Source organism: Buteo buteo, chromosome 6, assembly GCF_964188355.1.
Source record: "Buteo buteo chromosome 6, bButBut1.hap1.1, whole genome shotgun sequence".
NCBI classification, from domain to species: Eukaryota; Metazoa; Chordata; class Aves; order Accipitriformes; family Accipitridae; genus Buteo; species Buteo buteo.
Genome location: NC_134176.1, coordinates 42,017,723 through 42,038,150, shown reverse-complemented (window position 1 = coordinate 42,038,150; position 20,428 = coordinate 42,017,723). Strand labels below are relative to the sequence as shown.

The 20,428-nt window shown below is 40.6% G+C and overlaps 1 protein-coding gene across 5 annotated transcripts in view; it reads left to right on the top strand.

Moving 5' to 3' along the window:
- Window positions 1-20,428, top strand: part of PLA2G4B (phospholipase A2 group IVB) — a 58,168-nt gene that overhangs the window by 31,545 nt on the left and 6,195 nt on the right. For 4 of the 5 annotated variants that reach the window (XM_075030675.1, XM_075030674.1, XM_075030676.1 and 1 more), the window contains 17 exons: window positions 557-693; window positions 1,400-1,531; window positions 2,730-2,788; window positions 4,550-4,592; window positions 5,816-5,879; window positions 6,294-6,421; window positions 6,544-6,654; window positions 7,713-7,750; window positions 8,656-8,791; window positions 9,787-9,923; window positions 10,180-10,402; window positions 11,008-11,125; window positions 12,162-12,299; window positions 13,505-13,609; window positions 14,237-14,422; window positions 17,439-17,605; window positions 18,132-18,318. In XM_075030675.1, the coding sequence (XP_074886776.1) occupies window positions 557-693; window positions 1,400-1,531; window positions 2,730-2,788; window positions 4,550-4,592; window positions 5,816-5,879; window positions 6,294-6,421; window positions 6,544-6,654; window positions 7,713-7,750; window positions 8,656-8,791; window positions 9,787-9,923; window positions 10,180-10,402; window positions 11,008-11,125; window positions 12,162-12,299; window positions 13,505-13,609; window positions 14,237-14,422; window positions 17,439-17,605; window positions 18,132-18,318 (2,109 nt within the window). Of the gene's footprint in view, window positions 1-556; window positions 694-1,399; window positions 1,532-2,729; window positions 2,789-3,302; window positions 4,042-4,549; window positions 4,593-5,815; window positions 5,880-6,293; window positions 6,422-6,543; window positions 6,655-7,712; window positions 7,751-8,655; window positions 8,792-9,786; window positions 9,924-10,179; window positions 10,403-11,007; window positions 11,126-12,161; window positions 12,300-13,504; window positions 13,610-14,236; window positions 14,423-17,438; window positions 17,606-18,131; window positions 18,319-20,428 lie in introns of those variants that run through there. The other variant, XM_075030678.1, reaches the window with a different exon arrangement.

Genomic DNA, 20,428 nt, shown 5'->3' with positions numbered 1-20,428 from the left:
GTAGGCTGGAAGTGAGATGAAGATTTCTGACTTGCTCGTGCCCTCGTGTTCTTGGGCCCACACCGGCCTTTAGCTGCAACAGATCTTCTTCCCTAGTACCTAACCCTTCTAGAGAGCCATCATTTCCCCTCCGCATGTTTGCGTTGCTAGACTGAGCAAGCCCGTCTCCTCTGATATTCTCTGTAATATGTGTTCTCCTTTCCTCTAATCATCCTAACAGCCCTTTTTGGAACTAGCTCTAGTTTCAGTTAAACTTTTTTAACATTGTTGACTGGAATTGTAAGGAATATGCCTGATGAATGGTCAGTGGGATCTTTTATACCTCTTTTTCTTCATATGGGAAACACGGCTCTTAGTGTACTTTGTGTGTGCATGTGTACATTTGCAGTTTGTAGTTACCCAGGAATTAGATGGTTTTCCTTGGTTGCTTCCAACTGATAGTGTCTTTACTTATTTAAGAAAAAGTAGTAATATTTATTAGTCCCCAGAATCATGGCCTTGCCCTACTTTTCATCTATAACACTGGCATCAGGTTTTTAATTTTTCTTTACTGCAGTGACTGCATCAGACTGCTATGTGCGCTTGTGGCTGCCATCTGCTTTGAATGGAAAGCTTCAGACCAAAACCATCAAGAATTCTGACAACCCTGTCTGGAATGAGACTTTCTACTTTAGGATCCAGAGAGAAGTTGAGGTAGTAAAAAAATAGAAATGTCACCATTTTGAATAGCTGGGAATCCTCAGTTGACACCCTGTCAATCAACTGTGCTAAATAACTTAAGAAAATGCTTGTGTAACAGTATTTGCAACTGACTGGTTAACACAAAATGGTAGACATGTGCAGTAGTGTTCCCCTCAGCTAGTTATAGACATCAATGATACAAATGCCTACATCTGAGCTAGTCCAGATTCCATTTGTTGTCACCTGAGAGAAATAAGTACTGCTGTAGTATGCTTCATCTGGGCTATTTTGGATGGTTAATTTAGAAAGAGCTTTCCCTCCACTGGTTGTAAGGGATGGGTAGAGGAGTTGCTGTGGTGTAGACAGCAAATTCAATCCTGCCCCTAAGCTGTGTAGCTAAGAGAACTTTGGGGATGAAGAAACTGAGTAAGTGTGTTCTTTGGACAGGTTATCAGTGTGGTGTAGAGCACAGACATCTTTTCTGTCTCAGGATAGTGGGAGCTCTCTGTTATAGGTAGTTGTCTTCTGTTTCATGATAAGTTTTCCAAGGTTGGGTTTAATGATGGTGTTCATGTTAGCAAACTCCTGAAGGAAAGCACATGTTTCTTTACTCTTACCACTGTGCTAGTCAAGCAGCTGCAAAAGTCTATAACCATTTTTTTGTTTCTGTGTAATAGCAGCTCAATAAGAGTTCTTATTTATTTTCTTCTACTACCAGAACATTTTAGAATTGGCAGTGTGTGATGAAGATCCACTCACCAAAGATGATATGCAGTTCACAGTTCTTTTTAATGTTGCTAGAATCAGACCCGGGGAGACACTCCGTGAGACTTTTGCTTTAAAATCAGAGGTAAGGACTGAAAATACAGGGAGAGATCGGCAAGACCTCATTGTCCACATTGGCTTCCATGTTAAGTGGGGTTTGGGTCTGTATAAACATATATCCTTATGTATTGTTATCAATATCTCATCAAAACAGATATCATTGTGCTGGATTTTTGTGACTCCATTAATATCTCTTCACAGATTCAGAAAATGAAGCAGCTTTTCTCTTATGCCCACTGTCTCTGTGAGCAGGGACCATCTGTAAATAGTCATTTATATCTTTTATAATCCAAATAAATAACTTCCTAACCTTTTGGCTTTATTCCACTTTTGCCACAGTTAGAGGACATTTCCTCCTAAATGGCAACTTTTTATTACAAATGTGAAGACAATCCACTCACCACCTGAATTAAATGATTCTTTTGGGCTTCTTCTGTTGGTGTTCATGCTGGGTTTCCTTCTAGGTGATTCAGATTTCTCTAGCCCATAGTAAAGGGACGCCTGTTCTGCTAACATCTTTGGTATTCTGTTAAGGAGCCCATGAAAGAGAGTTGTCCAGAGAACAAAGCTGGGGTAGGTCTGTGACAGCTCCTGGGCTTGTCTGAGCTGTGGCTGAGGTATTGCTGCATGCTCATTGCAGGAAGGAGACAGTCCATACCCAAAAGAACTGCTACTTCCCAAATGCTGAAAGCTGTTAACATGGATCTTCCTTGTGACTCTGCAGGCTGGTGCCATGCACTTCTCAGCCAGTGGGTGAGTCACTGGGAAATAAAATGATTCAGTAACCACCTCAGTCCAGAGTACTTTTGCGTACTTCATCTCCGCTGGATTCAGTGTGAATGTGATTTAAATGGTTTGTACATGGAAATAACACTGGCATTAGTCACATTTGTTGCTGGGCTTCAATGCCTTTCCCCTGTGCACACCATCTTTGCAGAAAGCCATTATATTTTTGTTTCAGTCAAGCTTTCCCTCTCCGTTTGTGTCTTTGGAAATACGTATAATTCTACACATCCCACAATGGGAGGATAATAATCTTGTGTGCCTTTTGCAAGCCTGTGGTTTCCATTGCAATCTCAGCTTTGGAAAGAGGTAACACACAGCTTTTTTGGTAACATTAGCAGAAGAGATGTCAGCCATGGAAGTGCTTTTTAGGTGTGCCTAGACTGCCAAATTCTTGCAGCCTCCAATAATCCATATTTATTTTACCTTTTTCTTTTTAGAAAGAGAGGTGCATTAAGAAATGGGAAAGTTTGGAAGTAGAATTCTGGATGGAAAGAATGTGAGTAAAATTCCAAAGCTGAAAGGTATAGATCTGCCAGGGACTAATAATATCTCAGAAAAAGAGGAACTTCTTTCAGCTTTTCTTCCCAGCAGTGAGACAAAATTACATTTTCAAACTTTTTTTTACCTTAACTTCCTCAGCTAATTCTGCCTTTCAGTGTATTTTATACAAATCTTACATTGTTTGACATGTATATCCTGATTGTGGAAATGTAGTAACATTGGCACGATTTGATACCTTGTACACAAGACACATGTAAAACTTAACAGAGATGCTCTTCAAGTTGTTAATATTAATTGAACAGTGCCTAGAACATTGTGGTGTTTCTAAAAGACCAGAAAACTTGTCTTGTATTATTATCACTATCTATACATAGAGTTACATAGATGGCATTAGAAAAGTCACCCATTAGGCCATAGCTTAGTTAAACTGAAAAAACTTATAATCAACAAACAATAAAATTGAGACCATCCCCTTCAAAGTGGTAATCAACGTTGTCTGGAGGAGAACAAATCCCATAAGATAAAATTCATCTCTCTTTTAAATGCTAATCACAAGTTTCGTTGAAAAAAACCCCTAAACTACATGTTCTGGCATATTTGAGCTTAGCATTACCAAAAAAAGAAATATAGTCCAGTCAAAACTAACTGCATGATTAGAAGAAGGAACTGTAAATAAGGCTTCTTATTTTTAAACAGGGGGAAGCTGCAGAACATCATCACTGGTGTTCTTGGTTAATTTCTCCCACAGTGAAACACAGGAAAATCTATTTAATTTATATATGAGAGATGCCTTAAGAGATAGTATAAGCATCTCTTGCAAATGTGGAAGCAGCCATATCCAGATATATAAAAAGGACAGAATGAGATGCAGTGCTTGGAAACTGGACTGAGTAGATTCAGACTAGAAATAAGAGAACATCTTTCACCATTCAAGTTATAAGGCGTGTGGGGGATTCTCCATCCTTGGAAGTCAAGCCTAGTTATTTACATTTAAATACATTCTACAGCTGAAATAGAAGTTTTAAGGCTGGAAGTGGTGCTTGATACCCTGGACTTTGCAGAAAGTCAGAGATTACATACTACATAACTTTAATCTTCCTTTCAGGTATATGAAAGCACTTATGAATGTGTGTAACATGGTGATGTTGGAGCATTGGCCTTAATGAGAAATGCTGTTAATAGACTCTGTAGATTACTCACAGTGTTAAATAACTACATCCATTCAGTGACAGACCTAGGTCTTACAAGGTAAAATGTCTGGGACAAAGACTTCCTATTACTTACCTCTGTATTTTCCAGTCATACATATAGCACAGTGGGAGCTAATTCTTATTTGCCATTCATTTGTGATCAGTTGTAAATTATAATATGGAACAGTCAGAAATGTCCTTCCTAATAAGTATTTGCAGAATACACTAATAGTAGTCTCTGCTTTCCTCAAGTCATATGGTCATTTGTTAATAGCAGGACATGATTCTACATACACCAATATGTCTTTGTTCTGCTGTATCTTAGCATAGAGTTTCAAGCACTGGTATTTTTATGGGCTCTCCTACCTTCCTTCTTGTTTGGCTACTACATTTTGGTCCATGTGCTTAGCAGGTGATCGTGTATTACGCCTTTTAGAAAAAAAGATTTTGATACTAACATAACTATATTCAGTTTTAAGCAGGAAAGGTCATAAAATGCTATTTTTAAAAAATACCAGATGCTCATACAGTTTTTGTTTGTTTGTTTTTTGATTCTGTCTTTTCAGTCCTGGCCCTCCAGAGCACCTCATTACCAATGATGTCCTAGTGGTAAGGTTCACATACGAATTTAGCTTGGAGTGACTTTTCCTTCATTTTGATTCTCTCCTCTCCCCCCCAGCCATCTGACATTTTATAGAGAGAACAGAATCTACTATGATAGATACGAGCATGGTGTGCATTACAAAGTGAAAGATGTGTGACAATTCCCATTCGTTATGGCTTAACTGTTGCCATCTCCATGCAAAAGTAGAAGTTGTGTATCTTGAAGTCCTCGGGTATTACAGATGTCAATATTTTGCCCAGCTGTGGTTTGTTGATGTTGCAGAACCCCATATATGTTGGTGTTCAAAGTGAAAACTCTTGTGTTTCATGTAGTACAGTATGGCACTTGGCAAGAAAAACAAAGGTTATAAAATGGATGAGTCTGTAGAAGGCAGTAGTAAGTATTCAGTGTGCTTAGGACTGGAAGGTTATCTAATGTAACAGCTTTTTGGGAAATGAGTTTTTTAATAAAGAGTTATTTTAGTCGTTGAAACATAGAGTCCTCTTTTGTTATTAGTCAGCATGTGGTACATTACCTATCTCCTTGGGCTGGCCCTGCAGCTAAGGAGTACAAAGTACTTCATGCCAACCACTCCAAGCCTGCACATGATTTCCAGATGCTAGCCTTTAATACCCCTGAGGCAAAGTAACACATATTCTGTTCTTTCCCCCTCATTTTCTGTGTGAGGCATAAGAGCTGTAATGATTGGCATGTGTTGTTTCTGAAATGGCTTGGAAAACTGTCCTGGAATAAGTTATTAAAGGTGAACTAGAATGACTCAGGTGGAGGGTAGCGTGGAATAAATCCATGATCTCTCTACATCAGGACCAGCAAGAAGATGCTTTGTAGACTAATCACTGCCACAATACACAGAAACTCATCATCAGATGTTTTCCCCCACCCTTCCTAAATAATTATCAGATATATGGAGCTGTTTGGGCAACAGTGTGTTGTACAGAGTTTCCTGATTTTGGGATAACTTGAATGGGTATAACAACCTCTGACAATGCACCACTGTATGGACAAGCTGGTTCTGAAGCAGTGTAGCTGGGCTACTGTCCTGGGATAATGAGCTCTGAATTTACTCTTGTGCAGCTGGATTGCTTCCAGCACTGAGACCAGTTTAGTTGGCTCTGTATTATAGGTAGTGGTTGTCTGCATGATGTTTCATTATTTGCTTCAGATGTGGCATTTGCTATCCTCACACTACCACTCTTGTCTTTTACAGTCCCGTGAAGTTTGCTGCTTGGAAGTGCAATTGGACATTAACGAAAGCAGGAAATATTTGAAAGGTATGCCAATTTCTCTGTGAAGTGAGGACATGACCAAATCAACCCTATTATAGTCATTCAGACCCAGATGGAGGCACTTTAGGATGCAGAGACGACTAAGAAAATGTAATGCAGTAAAAGTCCCTGAACTGCCTCCAGTTGTAACGCTGATCTCTGTGTCTTTTCCTTGAAGCTATCAAGTTTGGACACAGTAAACTTTGCTGCTGGAAGTATGAGAGAGTGCTGACTCTGGGAGCACTCCAAGCTATGGGTTAAAGGAAGGAGTACCAGTTCCTGTGCTGTAGGACACTTGCCAGTGTGGCAGCTCACAAAGGAGTCATCACAGAGAATGACTCCAGCAGAAAGTTTGCCAACTTTGTTAGCTATTTTGCCTGAACAGTGGTATTATTCTCTAAACAAATCTGTTTTCACTAGAGGGTAAAAATCTTGTGCTTACGGTGTCTGCATCTCATGAGGGAACACAGAAAACAACAGACGACACAGATACTTTCTACTTCCATTGCGTGAAGGCTTGGGAGCCAGTTCTAAAAGTCAGGCTGCAGGTAATGGGCACAATACAATACCACTGTTCGTACTGCTTGCTTATTTCCAGTGTCACCAAAACAGTAAAGAACTGGATTGTTCCTATTCTGTGAATAAAAACCATGTTTTTTGTTCTCTGTAGAAAGTTTCTGATAAGGAAGATGACAATAGTAATTTAAGTGACACCTTAACAGTACCACTGAAATTTCTCCCTGTTGGACATAAAGTGAAAATAACCCTCCCCGTAAGACATGTAAGTGCTTCACCATTTATATGATCTTTTGGAGAGAGCAGTAGAGTAACACTCAGTATTTAACACCATAACATTTTTTTAAAAAATAATTCATTTAAGAAGTCTGAGTGAAAATTTTGTACAAACACAAGTTTTCTGTGAATAAGGCTAGTTTTCTCAGAGAAATACCAATTTTCTGTCAATAAAATCAATAATTGGGAATTCATCCTAGCCAGTTTTAGATGCATTTGAGACCAACTTTGCTGTCCTTACACAATTAAAGGAAACTATTCAATACCCCTAGCAAGGCTTTGGGATGCCCCACTGCTCTTTATCAAGTCCGTAGCTCAGTCTATATATCTAAATTTTAGATGGCTAAAGTTAGATGAGTTGAATCTTACCCTCAGAGAACAAGTCTGTCATGTTCTTCTATGTGTATGGTCATGATGGTAACTGCTGGAGAGATACAACTCTAAGGCGCTTTAAAAGAAGTAGTAATGCTGCTGTGGGCCAGGTGAATCTGTTAACAATAGCCAGACATGCTTTCCCAGACCTTGCAGCAAACGAAAGGCAAAAATAAGAGGAGAAGAATTTCTCGGCAGCCTTTCCCCTAAAGAGAAGGGAGAATGAATGTCTGTTTCGCCACTAGTGATTCCCCACCCCTCTGTTTGGACTCTCTTTTGCCTCCAGTAGCTTTTTGGAAGGATGCGGTGACTTGTATTTCCTCTTCTGTCACTGTCTTTATCTGAGTGCTGTTCTTCATCCTCAAGAATGGGAAGGTGGCAATGCGATACTGCTGCTGGGTTAGGATGGTTCATGGAGGTATATTCACAGTGAGGAAGAAATCCTGTTTCACAGCCCGTTCATCTAGCCACTTTGACTCCTCCTGCCTCTTTTGCTTCTCTGTAGAATATGTTTGGTGTTTAGTTGCTTTCCTTCTCTTTCCTGCTACAGCATTCCAAAAAACTGTATGCAGAGTGGTAGTGGTGGGGCATTCCAGGACACACTGAAAATCTGGATTTCAAGCCTCTTTTTTTCCCCAGTCATTCATGTTCCTGCTCTCATTTCTTTGTTTACAGAATGTGCCACTGCAGTTGTACCTCCAGCTAAATGATTGGTAAGGGACTGTTTTTTTCTCTAAAGGTTTTATTGCTCTTTGAACTGTGAATTCTAGAACGGAGTATCCTTTATTTAGATACAAGGAATGCACAAGACTAGGGTCAAGATATAAGAATAGTTCATTCAACATTAAAGAGTCACCAGAACAGATCAAAGTTAAATGTCCTTGGGGCAAAAGAGTCATGCCAAGATGCAAAAAAAAAAAATTATGATAATTTCAAACAGTGAGCAACTTAGTCACTGAATGTCCTTTGCATCAAAGAACCAAAGACTGAGATTGGAGGCTTCTTCAAAAGGGACACAGAAGCAGGAAGAAGACAGAGGGAAAAGGGAATTTGAAATAAGCAAAACATCCAGAGTCCATACATTACTCAAACCACTCAAGTATTCCTAAGAAAATAGATTTGTGGCTCTGGTGATATCAATAGAAAGAAGCACAAGGTAGGGAAGATGAAATGTTACAGTGTAAAATAATGAGACAGACAACAAATAAACTAAAATTATTTGAATATATTTTTCATTGTACTGTTTCTGTATAAATCTGTGGTACAAATCCCCATTAAAGACTTTGTTAGGTTCAAGTCATCTTTTGCTCAGAAATGATATGAAACAGAAATAGAAAGGATTCAGCTTACAAAGCTACTGAAAGACACAAAGAAGCCTTTCTTTTTTCATATTTGCTATCCTTAGATGGCAGTAAAACATACACTGAAACATCAGAAAATAAAGAGACCATGTAGAAGCAAAGCAGTTTCTTTGAAACTGGAAGCTGCATTTCTGTCTCTAAATCTGAACAGTGAATCATGAATTTTTTATGATTTTTAGTAGACTGCAGTTGCTGAAAATAGACCCATATACATTTTAAACACCAATCCTGTGCCTCTGAATTTATTTATGTTTCAGCACAGAAAAACTAGATGTGCGCTTAGGGTATGATCTGTGCCGAGAAGAGCAAGAATTCTTGCAAAAAAGGAAGAGAGTGGTTGCTGGTGCCCTGAAAAGGGTTCTTCATCTGGAAAGAGATCTACATGGACATGAGGTCTGTGAGTTGGAATCCAAGCATGGGGTGTGGGTCTATTGAATTAGGATCGGCACAACTCCCCACAAAATTTCTAGTAGTTTTTGCATGTTGATGACAAACCCATTGATTTGAATGGCAGCAGGACAGAAGTTTCCATGTGGCATACCCCATAATCATCTAAAATTTCAGCTCAGCTATTCATGCTTCCATTCTTTTCAATGGGTCAAATTCCCAAGGACATAATATACCACTTTTCAAAGTCAGCATTTCCAAAAGTGTGATGTAGCAGGTCAGCAAGATAAAAGGCATTGGTACATTGTATTAGACACAGCCTAGCCAGACAACCCAAACCAAGTAGGAAAACAGGAGTATTTAAAATTCACCTCACATAGATATTTATGAAATCATTGTAATGTCCCTTCTTTAGGCTTACCTTTTTTTTTTTTTTTCATTTTTAAACACTTTTTACAAAAAGTCAGAATTCTTCAGGGTGGAGAAAGAACGTTTTATTACAAGCTCCTGCTGAAATATGTTTTGTTGCCAAGATTCAGGGTGAATTTTTAAGTGAACATTTATTTTCTTGCTGGAATTGTATTTGTTGAATGGATGCTGTCCAAAGAGTCATTTTGTTTGCTTAATATATATTTTTTTAACTCTGCTCAGGACTTCCTTGAATCCATTCTTAATTACATTTATTACAATTTTTGTTATTTATAACAAAATCATATAATTATCTGTTATTAATCATTGCAATTCCAATTATAAAGAACAAGGGGAGGAAGGAAAGTTAAAATCACTGCATGTTCAAACTTACCCAAGCTTTGGGGTTAAGGGAACCCACTGAGTATCTGGAGGTTAATTTAAAGAAAGTACAGGTAAAGACTGGCTGAATGTTGATGTAATTTCATTGTCCTCCAATGAAGTCCGCTGAGGAAATTATAAGAGCTGTAATTAGACTTTTCCAAGTAGGCAAGTGAGTAACTTTTTGAAGATAATACTTATGTTTTGAACAGGTCCCAGTAATAGCTGTTATGGCAACAGGCGGAGGCCTCAGAGCAATGTCAGCTATGTTTGGGCACCTTTTAGCTCTTCAGAAGCTACATCTGTTGGACTGTGTTACCTATATCACTGGGGCTTCTGGCTCGACATGGTGCGTATAGAAAATGAGATTTGTATTTGGAATGACTGTGACGCTACATTTCCACACAGTGAGAGAGATGCATTGCTTTCAGAGTCTGACATTGTTAATAAGTGAATGTAATTCCCCCTATTACTGTTGGCTCTCGATCATAACTTCAGTTTAGGCTTGCTGATTCTCTTCTTTGATGAAAGTGGTTGGGTAGATATAGTAATTTTCCAAAACCATCCAAATAAATGGATGATTTTCCCACATTTCTGTTCTTTAGGACCCTAGCAGACCTGTATGAGCATGCCGACTGGTCACAGAAGACTCTGGAGGGGCCACTTAAGGCAGTAAAAGAACAAGTGACAAAATGCAAGCTCAACCTTATGTCTATAGAGCATCTCAAGTATTATCACAAGGAACTCGCTGAAAGGGCAAAAGCAGGACATGTGTCATCTTTTACAACTCTGTGGTCACTTGTTCAGGAAATGTTCTTACACGAACGGGTATGTACATGGTCCTGCCACACATCTGGGAAACATCCACTCATTTTCTTTAGCACTTTACTCTTTGAGGGCATGAAGTAATGTGTGGAACAAATCCAAAGTGACTGAGGCATCCCAGTGTGATTTGTAAACAATGACAGAGGATCTTGTAGCCAGGATTTTCCAGCATAGCTAATGGTTTGAAGCTGCCTCTGTACTAGGGTGCCCAACAGCTAGCAACTTCAGTAGGCAAACTTTCAGAAAGAACTGAGCAACCCCCCCCTCCCTGAAAATTCATGTCTTTTAAAGTCTGTTTCTAGTTGGACACTTAAGAGCTAAAGTAATCTGTCCTCATGTGAACATTAGTCTCAGCCTTAGTAAAGATCTGTGGGATGCAGGCAATCAAGGCACTTAGATATTAATGAAGAGCTTACTAGGTATCAAAAAGGCAACCAGGAAGGAAAGTGCAGGAACATGAAGGAACAGGTCTCTCATAAAAATGTGACTCAGATTCCTGTAGGTTGTAAAACATCTGTTATCTATCTGTACTCAGGTAGATTGTGTCAGTGCTTTTGCCTTATGCTTTTCCAGAGTTTTCCTGTGATTTTTTTTATCTCTTTGAGTAGCCAAGAAAGTACAAACTCACAGACCAGCGCAAGGCATTGGAGCATGGACAAAACCCATTGCCTTTCTATGCAGTCCTCAATGTGAAAGAGGAAAAGTTCAGTACTTTTGAATTTAGAGGTAAGTATTCCTAGAGTTTCTTCTGACTCTGAATAGGGACTGAAGAGAATTTGGAGGGAGGGTGCATGTGTGTGGAGAATAAAAGGGGAATACATCTGCTGCTTGCCCTGACTCAGTATTCATCTTTTAATAAAATGTTTGTCTGGGTGTTGATAAGAAAGAGCAGACCTGCTGGATAACATCTTCAGCCACGAACAGGGCATTTCTGAAGGTCTGGGCTGAAGTTCTAGTTTTGCCACAGACATTGTGAGAGAGTGGGGGCAAATCATGTGATCTTTTTCTGCCTTAGTTCCACACCTATGAAATGGCTTTGATGGTTCCTCAGTTTGTAGAAGTGCTGTGAAATGTAATTGTCACTTCCCTAAATACTACAGTGATGAGGGTATGAAAATAGAATGGAGTATGATTGCTATGATGGGGGTGATATGACACCCTTTAAATGGACAAAGCCTACATTCAACAAAAGATTTTAAAATTAGCAGATACTGGAAAGAAAAAACAGGTAGTACTTACATTCGGTTAGATTTATAGCTACTGTTCTACTGCAATACCTGTGCAGTACAGCTTGAATCAGGAAACTGCACAGCCATGCCCACACTGTGATACTTTCTAGTTTGGAGCTGATGTGTCTTCAGGCTGCTTTGTTATATCATGTAGACTGATGGGTTTGGGTTAGTAGAGGTTTCTTGCTAATCATTCCTTGCAGGTTGGATCACTTCCATGTTGTACATTTGATGCTCTTGATTCAGAGACGCAAGTGGGATCCTAGAATCTTTATGTAGAAATATATAGCCAAGCTTTTGAAGCTAATGTTAGACTCTTTCTGATGTGAAAAAGCTAGTTCCTTTTGTATGCAAATCATCTCTCAGTTTGTATGGAACTAGACAGTGTAGTTTGCAATACAAAGCTACTGATAGTACAGAGCTGCTGAGACAAGCAAGATCCATGGAGCTTGTGGATAGCTTTATCCACAGGGAAAGATTTTGTTTTCTTATTCTTATTACAGTAAACATGCCATGTGTCAATTCTTTTGTAGAGTGGGCAGAGTTCTCTCCTTACGAGGTGGCCATACCAAAATACGGAGCCTCCATTCGTTCAGAATATTTTGACAGTGAATTTTTCATGGGAAGGCGAGTGAAGAAGCTGCCAGAATCTCGGATCTGCTACCTGGAAGGTGACCTAGCAGTGCAATATAGTTAATCACAACATGGTAGAAAGCATGGTATTAGCTAGCCACTGGTCTGTGTACAACACTCCTTGCCAGCAGGTCTGCTCTAGGTCTTGATTCAATGGGCTTTTTACCCCTTTTGTACACTTCTGCTCTTTGTAAAGCTTCTTTCCTCCTGTCCTCCCTTTTAACCTGGGCAGATTTGGGGAAGTTGCAGCATGGTTCCCCTTCCCATTTTCTGAACCAAACAAAAAGGTGAAGGCAAGTTGAGGAAATAATAAGCCTTTCTTCCCTGACCAGTCATCAACTCTTCAACTTCATCAACTACATTTCTAGATAACGCATTGCTGGGGTAGAATTGGAAGGAGCTAAAAATAAAATAGAACTCATGTAGAACAACCCACAAAGGTGAGAACCATCTGAGCTTTGTGGGTTGAGAATGGTGTCACTAATCTTCCCTGCCTACAAGGATGAAGGAAGCCCTTTTAACCTCCAACAACTGCTTTGACTGGCTGTTCTGCCTCTAAAGATGAAGAAAAGGGGAAAAGCAGCTGGTCAGAGGAATCCGTCTGCCCCAGGCAGATTTTAGATCTTTGTCAGAATTTTAGCCATTTTTGATACCAAAAACAAGGGTCCAGTGGAGACAAAAATTGTGTTTCTCTCACTGTGAAGTCTGCTAGAGATTGAATTTGTTCCTCGTGCGAGTACCTGGCATGGGTCTTAATGACAAAGGATAGTTCGTTCTTTTCCAAAAGCAGACTCGCATATGGAGCCAATTCTATTTTGATCCTGGACCAGTTGAACTGCACAGAAACAAAACATGCCTGAAAGGAAAAAGCGGGTCTTAGATCAATTTAAAGAATAAATCAGTTTAAAGAATGGCCTCATGCTTATTTGGCTTCACCATGCTTTCAAAGCCTGCTTTCTTTCACAAGTACACAGTAAACACTCTAAAGCATCGTTTGGGTGACTGATACCTCTTATTTTGTTACTCTGTACTATACAGTGAATGGTCTGTGTGTAGTTATCTCTTGAGAAAGAGCACTGAACTGCTGACACCATTATGTTTGAAGTCTGTGAGACCTACTGCTTAAGCTGTGTCATCACAGGGCCAGTTCACATGGGCCAATAATACGTAGCATGGATACTTGTAATAGTTGGTGGTCAACATGTGGTGGTGCAGTATTTTTCCCATGTGGTTTGACTTGCAGGTCTTTGGACAAACATCTTTACAAGGAATTTGCTGGATGGCTTGTACTGGTCCTCAAATTCAAATGAATTCTGGGAACGATGGGCCAAAGATATGGTAGATATAGGTAAGAGTTTCAAAATCAGTATTTGTTTTTGATCAGACAGTGCTTCCTATTCAGGAAAGGATTACGATACACTATTGATACTGTTTGTGAATAATCTCTCACATGTTCTCCCTAAATTACTGCATGTTGTGTTGCCTCACTGTGGATCTGCCAGTGTGATTTTTCACCTGTATCAGAATGATCACTATGTGATGTTTTCATCTCATATAATTTTATTGTATTTTATTTTATTTTATTTTATTTTATTTTATTTTATTTTATTTTATTTTAAACCCAGAGGCACACTTCATGCTAGTTACAAATGTTTTTCATTTAAGATTTGCTCATGGTCTATTAAATGGTTCCTCCCATGACTGCAAATGAGAAGGGTGGCTTTTACTTGTAGGCAAAAGTACAAAGCCGGTGTGTCATTTGAAAGAGTAAAAGACAAAAGCTGCGCTTGCTTTAAACAAAACCAAATACATCTTTGTTTAAATGGGATTGGTCATGTGCATATGTTTTCAGGCAATCTGCAAGAAACAGGGATGGGAGGGACCCACAGGAAGACAGCAAGGGCAGCTAGCCAGTAAAAGTGCCTGGCAGAACAGATTGCTGATGTTTTTTCTCACGTTTCCTTCTCTATTTCAGACAAACATTCCCCTGAGGATGATGTCACTATCATCGAGCCTCCGTCTTGTCTGTCAGGGAAATTGTATGAAATGTTTCAGGACATTATGACCAAACGTCCACTACTGGGAAAGTCTTATAACTTCCTGAGAGGCTTAGAATTTCATAAGGATTATATCCATCAGAAAAAATTTATTGAATGGAAAGGTAACTGCAACAAAGAGTTAGCTGCAGTGTGCAGGTAACATCTCAGATTTTTATTTTTTTTTTAGACTTTGGAAATCTCACATTTAGAGATATTTTCTCAGGGTTTGGAAATCTGTTGAGATGGAACTGTGTTCATGGTGTCTGTTTCTTTAGGCTAACAGGTTAAAATGAACTAGTCCATGGGCCACTCTTTCACCTCCTGAAGATATCTGTAATTTTTGTCAAAGCATGCTCTTTTACAGGAAGTTTGTCACTCTGCATAGGTACAGTAGTCAAAAGATTCAGAAAGGGTAGAATCTTTTGAGGTCAAGAAACAAAGGCAACACCGGAAGCATAAAATAGCAGGTTATTATGTGGATCAGATGAAGGAGGAAGATGAAGGATGCCCATATGTCTGGTATTTCTGCCTGATGACTTATCCATCCAGAGACCTCTCTTTAACCCTTCAGAAACAGAACTGCCAGCAACAGAGAGCTAAAGCCACATAGGTTTAGACATATATTAAACAAACAGAATGCGTAGACTTGATGTATAAATTGAACAGCAATTTTCTATGGACTGTGCTCTGCAGGCAGGCAACGTAAACAGTTGTAACAGTTTTACCTCAAAACCTATGAAACAATCTGTGAAATGATAGCGAGGTGATGGAGCTGAGGTTTTGTGCATCGCAAATCTTCCCATAATCCCACTGTCCTCATTTATTCCATGAGCAGGGAGCAGTGTGGGAGAACCCCACATTATTAAGGTTAATCTGACTTCAGCAAGAAAACATGTGTTCTCTGCCTCCTCTCAGTCCTTGTCTTTGGCAACTTGTGTTTTCTACCCCCTATTTCATTCAAGTTACAACACTTTTTGTCCCTGGTTGCCATTGCTACATGATTTGCTGACAGTGGCAAGAGACGGTAGGGCTTTTTTGTGGACTGAGGCAGAGCCCAGAGTGTGCTAAGTGCTTTCGAAATGTCCATTAAGCAAAAAGTCCATGTCCTAAAAGAGTCTGCTCTAAGAAAAAAAGTGAGAGAAGGAGAAAACAAGTAGCATAAGAAGGGTGGGTGAGAGAAGGAGCAAGCAAGTAGCTTAAGAAGGTGGATGAAGGATAAGATTGTCAGTCCGTAAATGTTAAAAAAAATAATTTTCCTTACATTTGTTGACTAGCAGTTTTGTAAAGGCAATTGTGTAGAAGCAGATTTCAAGGAGGATTTGGAAGAAGAGAGCATAGGGACGCTAAAGACTAACTCAGGGTAGATATTCTACAAATAAAGTAAAATAAGTGGAAAGCATCAAGTCTGGAGTGGGAAAAATTAGCAGATTTTGTATCCTCTTTTGGCTGCCTGCATAAGACCAAGCTAAAACCAGGTATGGATCCATCTCTAGGAGCAAGAGGAGATGCCAGTTCAGTGAGCAGAAATGATAGTCTCACGGTAGGTGAAGTCTCCAGAATATAGCTGTGTTTTAAAGGCTTCCCTGCAGCTCAGGTTATCTGACACATTAAACCAAGACTTTAAATGCCATGTGAAAAGCCTAGTTTTCATGGTGAGAAATTTGAGAACTCGTAGCCTCGAATTAGTGTAATGCATTTACAGTAGGGTTCATGCTTTCAAGGGAATTCCTGAGGCAGGACTTTTTTTAAAGTCCCTTTTTGGGCATGGGATGGAAGAAGAGACTCTCCCAAGGAAATACCTACTTCTAATTCACATATCCAGACATGAATAAATGCTTCACAGTTCCATCACCATGATAAGAAAATGGGAGTAATGGAATTTCAACTGAAAATATTCACCAGGCCAAGTAAAACTAAAAAGTATGCTCTGTTTCTTCTGTGAGGGACTGCAAGCAAATGTCTCTCATTACAGCAGAATCTGTGAATTCCCAGCAGCCATGAATGCTAAAATAAGTAAATAATTTTGTAAAGACCTGACAGTGAGGGAATGGAAAAAATATAAGTTATTACTTCAAGCTGCTGTCAAACATTCCAGGCTATGGAACAAGCTAAAGTTATTCTGCACGGTTTAAATCAACACTACAGAATGAGGTCAAGGAGGCAGAGAGATTGAAAGAAGTGAAATGCTGGAACTTACCTGCAGTATTTCTGTGTTCAACAGTTTCTTAAAATACCTAAGCACAAATGATTTAAGGCTCAAGGGGTCTGCTCTGGACTTTGCTACCTCATTTTGTGAACTTGAGGAACACTCTTAAACCACTATTTTGATATTTAAAACCATGGCAAAATGTTTCTTATTCCACGGAACTGGAAATGGTACCAGGGGAACAATAGTGGACTTGCTGTCTACAGGGCAGGCTGGTGGGGTTGCTAGCAGAGAAATAAGAGTCTAGCTATCAGAAACTGTCTTTAAATCTCAACTTGCCAGTTGGTATAATCCCCTTTTGGCTCCTTTTGGTGTTAATGTGTGGTTAATTAATTCAAGCAATTTTAAGCTGTTGGTAGGGGATGCTGTGTGCATGATGCGGTATTTTTTTGCAGCATGGCTAAGATAATTTATATGAGAGATCACTGAAAGCAGGTTGAAGTCAGATTTTTCACCCTGGGAGAGGAGCCTAGTCCTGAGACTGCAAAAGCAAAAAGAGAGCAATGCGAAAGTGCAGTGATGTACTGCCGTTGTTAGATTTGTTGCTACACTGTGAAACTGTTTTTGTTGTTTGCATTTTTCCCAGTTCTTAGGGGAAAAAAAGTCGGCTAAAGTCTGTATTCTGTGGAAAATCACTGCCCAGAGCAGCTGTGAGGCCAGTGGAGTCTGTCTCTCACCTGCCCTCTGCCTGGCTGCCTCTCGGCCTGCCTTTGTGAGTGTGCCGGGGGGAGTGTGGTAACAGGCCGGCATTGCTCAGACGTGCAGTTTGGAGGGCGCGCTCCTGAGGCCACGTTTGTGGGCTCGCGTTGTGGAGGGAGGTGAGCCTGGTCTTGAGGGCAACCGAGGGGCTGCCCTTAACACGTAGCACAGACAGATACTGACTCCTCCTTTCCTACCGATGCACCACTAACTCTATTTAAAATGTTTTTCAGACACCGTGCTGGACTCTTTCCCTAACAATCTGACACCGCTGCAGAAATATCTTTGCCTGATAGATGTTGGCTATTTCATCAACACCAGTGGTGCGGCACTTTTCAAGCCAGAGAGGAATGTAGATGTCATTATTTCACTTGATTATGGTTTGGGGAATGTGTTCAAGGTGAGATTAACATGCTCCATTCCTTGCAGCCCTGGTAAAACTCTTCTTGTGTTATTAAAACTTTGAAGTAAGTGGCTGTCTAAGTCTTGATCATACACTCAAGGGCAAACCAGTCACCGTGAGGAAAGAAACTCCCTTCAAGACCAGAACTATAGAAACCATTTGGCTCTCTTCTCTGTAGTGGATCGCAGCATGCATTTCCTGGGATCCTCAGGGAATTGCAGTAAAGGTTGCTGGAGATATGACCTTGATCTCTCCTGTTCTGTCCTCATGACAAATTCTAAGGGTGGCTTTTGGTCATTCCCTCTAGCTGTAAAAAACATTATAGGGTGATAAGAAGCATCTTCTGACTTGTGGTGAGTGGTGGCAGAAAGTAGGGTTATACTGTGGCTACTTTGGACTACACATTCATTGCAGAGTGATTCTAGGGACTGAATTAAGTTGCCACAGTATTTCTGTGGTACCTCAGTAAACCTGATTCTTGTCTTAGTGTTAGCTTTAAGGCAATGACATTCTGTGTCCACAGCAATTAGAGATGACATACAAATATTGCAAGATACAAAAAATCCCATTCCCCAAAGTGGAGATAAGTAAAGAAGAAGAGAAGAACCCAAAGGAATGTTACGTTTTTTCGGATGCAGAGGACCCCAGAGCACCCATAGTAATCCATTTCCCCCTGGTGAATGACACCTTTAAGGAGTTCAAGGAGCCTGGTAAGTTCAGTCAACAAAACTATACTTTCTAGTTGAGTTCGGGCCATTTGTCTTTCCACAGCATGGATCTTATTTGTCCTTTGTAGCAATAATTTTAAGCAAGGGCACAGCCTTTGTGTGAGTGAGAGCATCCTGTCTCCTACCCATCAGAGTCATACATGTATATTTGCCTCTTCCATTGAGCTACGAATGAGCATGCCCACTCACTTGTCAGGCCAGGTTTAGGTTACTGCATTCAGCTCAAAGTGCATGAGTTTCCACCATGGCAGAGGAGGAGCTATCAACTCTTTTCCTGTTAACCTCATCATGTTAACCTTCTCACCAAAACTGGGATTATGTTCCCGATATACACAGTGAAACTGTTTCTCTCATCCAGTAAACCATGATGTGACAGAGGTAGCTGAGGCAGGTCCATGTCTCTACTGATTTGCCTCCACGTACTGCTCAAGAGGCAGGTTAGCAAACCACAGCAGACTCAGTGATGTTGAGTAAGACACAGGACAGAACAAGGCTTTAAGCCACAACTCACACTGCAAGGCATACTGGAGAAAGCAGCACTTGCAATGGTAAGATGCTGGGGAAAACGTAGGGCCAGAATTCCTCCTTGATCTAGAAGAGACTGAGAACATCTGCCAACTGCTTCTTCCCTCAGCTTCCCCCATCAATTTAAGACCTAGCAGTGAGCAAGCAGCTGGGCACTGGTTGCTTCTTCCATACTCTCCTGCCTTTGTGCCAACCACCATCTAGATGGAGAGAATTAGCAAGTCTCTCCAGCAATAATAAGAATGATGTTTGTGGCCCAAGAGTCAGAACAGAAGGAACAGGCACATGGCTGCTAACAGCTGGGTCAAGCAATTCTGTTGAGAACATGTTCAGAACAGTAAATAGTAGGAGGTGGAGGGGATGCAATGATTGGTTGGCATCATGGTAAGAAGCATAAAAGTTACTGATTGTCCTACCTCGGCTAAGGCATTATATGGTGTTGTTACAAGCATTGTGGGAGAAGGAGGTTACTTCCTTTATTAAAAGACAGTGAATAGAAAAAGCTGCCAGAAAAGCTCTGTTAGTCTGTGGTGCACACAAGGGAAACCCTGCATTAGCTCACAGAGAAGGGCCTTGTCCTGTACTTGCTGAAAAGCTTTGCGCAGGAGTTTGGCAGCTCTGTGCACATGATTAACAGACAGCAAGACCCTAAGCGTCCCAGGTAACACAGCTCATATCCTTCCTCCCTTTCTCCAGGGGATTCAACAACAAACATGGCTTTGCCGTGGGGACATATGCAGTTGGGTTGGTTCTGTGTGGAGAACCAACAGACGCTGGACAGTGGGATCTGCCCTCAGGTGTTGTCTTTGAATGCAGGCATGAAGCAGCAAAGGCCACGTTAGTACAAGAGACCCCCAGGATAGACTAGGTTTTTCCAGCAGCTTGTGGGATACTCTGCAAACATCAGACAGGCAGTATCTTGTTGGTGCCTCTGCTGTCTGACTTCCTTAACCTGAGACCTTCCTCTGTGCTGGAGCTCTTACAGCAATGAACCCTGCAGTATCTCACACAACACCTTTTGAGCTATCAGGCCACGAGGAACTTCTGCTCTCCCTTGCTACTGCTCAGCACAGCAGACAGAGCGTTATATTGTGGTATTGGGACCACAGCAAAATGGATGTCTCTGGGGAAGCATTTGGGGAAGGTTATGAACAGCAGCAAAACAGGTTAAGTGAAGCGCCTTTTCTGTTATGATGTTCACCAATGCTCAGAGAATATGTGCAGTAAGAGATACACCAATAAAATAACATTTAGAAACTCTATGGATGAACAGAAGAGATACCCGGTAGAGGGAACTAGGCTTGTTCAGTGGAGGCTGGAGGTGGCCCAAAATGCATAGTGCGATACGGCCATAGAGCAGTGGCTAGCAGGTAAAATAGGGGAGTGTTTTAGAGTCTCTCTGAATGAAAGATGGATGAGATTATGCAGAGCAAAGCAGCTGCTGCAGCTTCTCAGCGCTCCAGGCCCAAATTCGTGAGCGGCGATGCTCACCTGCATGTTCTGAGCAGCCGGTGACTCATCAGTCAAGCTGACAGCCAGCAACTGATGTGGGTGGTTGGGGGAGGAG